Here is a 6,764-nt window from a genome sequence, read left to right as displayed (position 1 = left end):
CGATCCTAACCTATATAGGGAATCAAGGTAGAAGTGATCCTAGATTATGTTGGGAGTCAAGGTAGAACCGGTCCCTACCTATATTGGGAATCAAGGTAGAACGGATCCTAACTTTTTTTAGGAGTTATGGTAGAACCGACCCCAATAGGCAAAACCGATTTCTTTAAGTCACGTACTCTTTAGGATTGCGTGATTTGGAAATCGGGTTTGCAAAATAGGAAAGTTAAAGATGCCGACATAATGAGTAATTTGAACATGTGATGAAATCTTATTTCTTAATTGTTCAAACAAATTCCTTGACACTCATGGTGAGATACCAAACCGAAAAAGTAGAGAATCTTTTTGAGATTTTCGAATTTAATATGTTTTGTTTTACCATCAATCAAAACATATATCCGGAAAGATATATTAGTTAAGCGCTAGATAATATTGAGTTGTCCATGAAGATTTCAGTTATACAGTTGGATATTGGATGGAATTAGGTGCTTTATTGCATATCTTAAGAATATTTCGGTTATGAAAATTCCTTGGTATATAAACAATGAAGTTTGTTCTTCTTACAAACCTACCTTGGTGTATCCGACTAATAGTATTCTCGTATTACTATCATGGAGAGGATAGTAACCTAATTAGGTGAAGTCTCTTACGTTCGCTAGTTTAAAGATTTGTTTGGGATCAAGAAGCGTCAACTGGTACCATTGGTGGGAAACTAGAATTGCATTGATATTTTAGTTTTCAATCATTGATTTAATTGACTAACAGTTGTTAACTCTTGATTGCACCTAGTATGATTATTCTTGAGAGCCTTATCTTCTGACATAAGGTCACTCAAACTAGATCAACAGATTAACGTTGACTTCTGATCGTCCATTGTTAACATATTCCTCCCTATGCTTCATCGATCATAAGTATGGAATCAAATTTATTATTGTACAGGTACAGAAAACTAAAGATTTTTCTAAGGGAATTTTGATAAAGTACCTCTGTTTTTTTCAAACTTTCTAAAATTCCCTTACTGTTTACTTTCACCCCTTGGGCCCGCATAATAGAGTCAACCTTACCTAGTCAAAAACTGGGTCAAATTACTTAACTATCCTATTAAACTCAAACGCCCTATTATACTCCAGCTTCTCCACCGTTCCTTCACTCTTCTCCATCTTTCTCACTGTTTCCTTCCTTTTCTTATCTCATCTCCTTCACCCGGACAATAACAACGACAACAACTCGTCTTCTCAATTACTCCAACTCAAAAAAGACTCATTTTTTCTAAACATGAGTTAGGGTTTGCATGATGTTAAGAGTAAAGTTAGGGTTTGATTCTGCTAGTGGATCTTCATCTGTTGGTAATGAATGATTTGGTTTCAATGATTGTGAAAAAGATTGAAAGGGTTTGGTGAAGTCCAATTCGAGTCTGCTAATGATGAGTTAGGGTTTGGCGAATCAATTTTGAAGACTATAACAGAACATAAACGACGGGTTTGCAATGTAAACAACAATAAAGAATGAATATGGTAAAGGATTCGAGAAATTAGTCCACAACAACAAGAAGAAAACTAAATCATGAAGTGGGTAGTTGACTTTGTATACGAATTGATGCTTCTTCATTTTCTATTGATTCAATTTGGGAATTTCTTAAATTAGGGTTCTGATGTTCTTCATGAGATTTGGTATTTTGATTTGAGTAAAGCAGAAATTAATGGGGTTGTGATGATTGTGCTGATGTTGGATGAAATTGGAGCAACTGATGATGATTTAGGGTTCTTAAAAACACAATTCGGGTGGATTTCAGATTCCAGTGTTGAACTGATGAGGTTTGAGGAGCTAGTCATGGAACTGGCAGATTCATCAAGGGCGAGTTCTTCTGAAGCCAACAAGGGGAAGAGACGTAAGTGGTTAAAGTGGGTGGATTTTGGGTGAAATTTGTGAATGGGAAACGAGCAGAAGTTTGGGATCTTATGTTGATATGGGATATACTTGAAGCCATGAAATTCACTCGATTAAGAGGAGGATGCGAAGTCGTTTCAGATGTGAAGAAGAAGAAAGATAGAGCGAATCTGTTGGTATTTTGGACCAGACAAAGGGAAGAATTTGAGCTATTGATGCCGCGTATTCTGTTGGGTGTTTGGGTTAATCAGTAGGTCGAGTTTGTGTGGTGGTTGTAGCCCAAGTTTGCAGGCTGAATTGGGTTCAAAATAATGTATTTGATGGAATTTCAAGACTGAAACTTAGTTGAATTAATGATGTTGATGATAATGAAAACTGTGTTTGATTAAATGATTATGGGTTGTGAATGAATGTGAAATTGCAGGTGAAAGCGGCTCATACAAGTTTCGTGGTTGTTTGACTGGTGGATTGTTTTACATGGTTTGAGCTGGATTTGTTGATGGCGGAATTTGATGAGATTGAAGGAACTGGAGCTAGAAAACAAGAAAGATGATAATGGTGTTGTTGTGGATAAGATAGTGGTTGAGATCCACATAAGATGTTGAGAGAAGGGTTTGAACCATGGAGTTGATGCTGCTGTTGTTCTGGTGAGTGCAGGTGGTCTGAGATGATATTGCAGGCGGCTGCTTAGATGTATGCTTAGGTTACATGAGGTGGATATACTGTACAGAGGTATGACATGAGGTAAAGGAGAAATGGGTTGTTGCCAGAAATTGGTTGTGGTGCTAGCTGTTTCATGAAGTTGTAATGTCTAGAAGAGACTGGAAAGGGAAGTAGACGGATACTAGGTTGTGCGGATATTGTTGTTGCTTCTTGAAGTGTTAGCTGAACTAAATGGGTTTGTGATGCAGTGAGAGTCACAAGATGGCTTTGAATACAAAAAGTTACAGCAAGAGAAGTTAATGGATGACTTGTGTGTTGAGAGGGTGCAATTGCATGTAGTATCCAGTGTTGGTGTGTAAATGAGCAGCTGTTGGTGGTAGTCAGGTTATGCTTTGCAGTACATGGAGTATAAGATGGCTTTGAATACAAGAAGTTACATCAAGAGAAGTTAATGTTGCAGATGGATGTTGAGATGAGTTTCGGCAGTTGGTGAGAAAAGAAGAAGTTAAAACCATCAACAATGGTAAGAGTTAGGAGTTGAAGGTGAATGAATGTGGTGGACTGGTTTGTACTGTAGAGCATGGTGTTGGTGTTGCAGGCAACAAGAAGAAGTAGAGTTGATTTGGAGCAGCAAAAGAAGGAGCCATTATGGCTGGACTAGACTCGACTCAGCATTTCATATCGGTGATTCAAGAAAATCCAACTCTATTCAGGAGGAAGGGTTTTCTGGACATTTTGATCCTGCCACCTAAGCGTTAACAACTGCTAACTGCCATTAACCATTTTTTTGAATAAAACGGTAAAGACAAGGATACTTTAACAAATTTCAAAAAAACAGGGACATTTTTTTTAATGTAAAGTGAAAAATAGGAGTACTTTATAAAAAAAACCCTTTTTCTGATTGGTTTACCGGATCTAATTCATCTTTTGAAATACTTTGGTAAGCGAGTTTTGGGTGAAATACAATACCACCTCGTAAAAATGGTGTCCGTTGGATGAATAGAGATGGACGGTAAAAAAAAATTGCCTAAAGCTTTAGTCAGATTTATGGGTCCCATGATCCGGATTCCGGACCCATTTTATATACATATAGCACGCAGTCGTGGATTTCAATTTCTCACTTACTACTACTTGCTTAAATACACTTTTATAGTCCCTCTCTCTATATATTTTCTTCTGCAATCTTGTTACGCCTACTCTAATGGCGATCGAAACACAAACCCTAAACAGAGATCAATACGTTTACTTAGCAAAGATAGCGGAACAAGCAGAACGATATGAAGAAATGGTTAGTTTTATGGAGAAACTAGTTGTTGGATCTTCATCAGTTGAAGAACTAACAGTTGAAGAAAGAAATCTACTCTCTGTTGCTTATAAAAATGTCATCGGATCATTACGTGCAGCTTGGCGTATTGTTTCATCGATTGAACAAAAAGAAGAAAGTAGAAAGAATGAGGAACATATTTCACTTGTTAAAACGTATAGGTCTAAAGTTGAATCTGAACTTTCTCAGATCTGTGCTGGTATTTTGAAGTTACTTGATAATCATTTGATTCCTTCTGCTTCCGCTAGTGAATCTAAGGTTTTTTATCTCAAGATGAAAGGTGATTATCATCGTTATTTGGCTGAATTTAAAGCTAACGATGAGCGTAAAGTTGCTGCTGAAGATACAATGCTTGCGTACAAGGCTGCTCAGGTAATTTCAATTCCGTTTTCAGTTTTAGGGTTTCTTTTTGGGTTTTTTTTTAACTTTATCTGTTAGTAAGCTGAGATCGAACTGAAACTATTGTTGTTTGATGCTTGTGACGTATGTGATTTATGGATTTTGATTGTTTGTTGTTGTTGTTGTTGAAGGATGTTGCCGTTACTGATCTTGCTCCAACTCATCCTATTAGACTGGGATTGGCACTCAATTTTTCTGTGTTTTATTACGAAATTCTTAATTCATCAGACAAAGCTTGTACCATGGCGAAACAGGTTTGGACATTTTCTACTCTTTGCTACTATCACATTTTGGTGTTTTGATTGTGGGCAAGTATATGATTGTTTTCATGCTTAGAATATTAGCCTCTTCCAGTATAAGAGGATACAATAATTTTGATTAGTTTTTAGGATTTCACGGTTTATGACACGTCAAGTCGTACTAGAGTGAGATCTTGAGCATGGAGTGTGGATGCATTTGGCTCATGCAACTACATTTCAGTATCTCAGAACTCTTAGGTTTGGCTGGGTCTTATTTGTAGTGTTTGCAGATTCTTTATAGAGTTTGAGTCACATTTATCTGTAGGATAGCGGTTAATTTTTTGAACATTATCCATGCATTTTATAAGGGAAATCTCGTAATACTTGGTTTTCTTGTGTTGAACTGACCATTGGTAAGCAGTTTTCTTTTAGGTATTGAATTAGGAAATTGAATAATAGAACTACAGAGCTAGCAACTATTACTCTCAACATCTGTCATTACAGATTTTACCTGTTGTGAACTGATGCATCAGTGAATAACAATCATGTTTGAGATGATTTGAGACTCCCTGAAGCATCTATATCGTGCATGCACGGTGGTTAGTAGACACTCCCTAGAACCTATACTAGGAAACCACACATACCTCTATTATTTATTATTCTATCATAACATTTGAAATGTTTATGCTTCCATATTTTAGATTGTTGGATGTGTTTGTTGTATTGGATCTTCCAAACTATCATTTGGTGTACTGACTACAGAGGGAGCTTTGAATGTTAATGTTGTTTGCAAGTTAAATAGCATGTGAGTTGCAGTAGCCCTTATATTGAATAATGTTTCTTTATCTTGATAGTTTTGCTTTGAATATAAATATTCCACATGAAGTGCTTCACATGCAATTTGTCATATGCCTACCTTTTCTCGGGGTTTCTGGATTCTTAATTGAGGGTTACAGAAATAATGATACAAAAAGAAAAGGAAGGATTTAGCCTTCTAAGTTTTTACCAGTCTTGTTTCTTAGTGTTTTAGCTTCTTTTACCCTTTACAGGTCGGGGTTTCTGCCTGTTCAACTGTATTTACAGTTTCAGTAGTTACAAAGTGATTTCCTCCTACTTCTTTGACCTATATTACACTACTTTTGCATACAGGCATTCGAGGAAGCCATTGCTGAGCTTGATACCCTAGGTGAAGAGTCGTACAAGGACAGCACTCTGATCATGCAACTTCTGAGGGACAATCTCACTCTTTGGACATCTGATGCACAGGTGAACACAGTCACATAGTAGTTATCATTCTGTTTATTACTGCACAATACAACTAATTAGGTTGATTAAATTGTTGACAAACTACATCATCAAAATTCATCTTGTCCTTGTACCAGATCTATCTTGAAATTTATCAAGTTTCTTTCTGATGCTTGTTATCCAAGGATGTAACCCAACATAAATTTCATCTTGTCCTTGCACCAGATCTATCTTGAAATTTATCATATTTTCTCTCCGATATGTTATTCAAGGATATAACCAACATAAATTATTTTGGTTGTGTTTTGCAGGACCAGTTGGACGAGGCGTAGTAGGGTGTGATATGTGATGGGATGAATCAGATGATTCTGTTAGTGTCGTCCTCTGAGGGAGGTGGGCTTGAACGTCAGTTCTTTTTTTTAGCTCCAAAACAACATTTTACATTGGGTCAATTGTGCTCCTGGATGGTGCTGCAACCAAAATTTCGTGCTAGTTTGTGATAAATTTGGTCAGAATTTCGACCTAGTTTTAAACTCAAGCTGATTTTAAAAAATTGTGAATGCCTTTTCCTCTCTTGATGTGCTTGTTGTCTTGACTTAATTGCAATATTTGCCTTCCTAAGATGAAAAGAATATCAACCGTTGCCTGTGTGAGATCTGCGAGTTGTTATGAGTAGTACTAAATCGGATTTAGAGATTATAAAAGAGGACGAAGCACGAAGCTTATGTATATAGAAAGTGGAAATTTCAGGAAAACTCAAGAATAAGCACTCTCTTTCTCAATCTAATTTATTTTTTCAATTCTTCCCAAACGGCACAATTCAAAACCCAACTTGATTCTGCAACACAACTTGATTTTTCTGGAATAGTGCTTGAAGGTGTTGTTAAGAAGATATGCTATAGTTATAAAGACATAGGTAAAAAGCAAAGAAGTCTTCAAGTTTTGGATATTAACCAAATCAAAACCGCAACTAAAAAAAGGCAAAGAAAAATCTTAAGGCAAAGAAAATC

At 36.5% G+C, this 6,764-nt stretch overlaps 1 protein-coding gene across 1 annotated transcript; it reads left to right on the top strand.

Annotated features, from left to right (window-relative positions):
- The first annotated feature begins 3,677 nt into the window (after positions 1 to 3,677).
- Positions 3,678 to 6,407, top strand: LOC113349680 (14-3-3-like protein GF14 kappa). Its single transcript, XM_026593697.1, has 4 exons — positions 3,678 to 4,243; positions 4,402 to 4,524; positions 5,659 to 5,775; positions 6,066 to 6,407. Exons 1-4 carry the CDS (start codon positions 3,749 to 3,751, stop codon positions 6,084 to 6,086), a joined length of 756 nt encoding a protein of 251 aa, XP_026449482.1. The 5' UTR covers positions 3,678 to 3,748; the 3' UTR covers positions 6,087 to 6,407.
- Positions 6,408 to 6,764: the final 357 nt, after the last annotated feature.

The sequence above is a fragment of the Papaver somniferum genome, chromosome 2, assembly GCF_003573695.1.
Source record: "Papaver somniferum cultivar HN1 chromosome 2, ASM357369v1, whole genome shotgun sequence".
Lineage (NCBI taxonomy): Eukaryota > Viridiplantae > Streptophyta > Magnoliopsida > Ranunculales > Papaveraceae > Papaver > Papaver somniferum.
The sequence above is the reverse complement of the archived record's forward strand: the minus strand, read 5'-3'. Positions and strand labels throughout refer to the sequence as shown.

Bases quoted from the DNA above. Each gene is read 5' to 3' on its own strand.
- LOC113349680 (XM_026593697.1), top strand. From the start codon at position 3,749: ATGGCGATCGAAACACAAACCCTAAACAGAGATCAATACGTTTACTTA. The intron at 4,244-4,401 runs GTAATTTCAATT...TTGTTGTTGAAG, and splicing joins TTGCGTACAAGGCTGCTCAG to GATGTTGCCGTTACTGATCT. The intron at 5,776-6,065 runs GTGAACACAGTC...TGTGTTTTGCAG, and splicing joins TTTGGACATCTGATGCACAG to GACCAGTTGGACGAGGCGTA.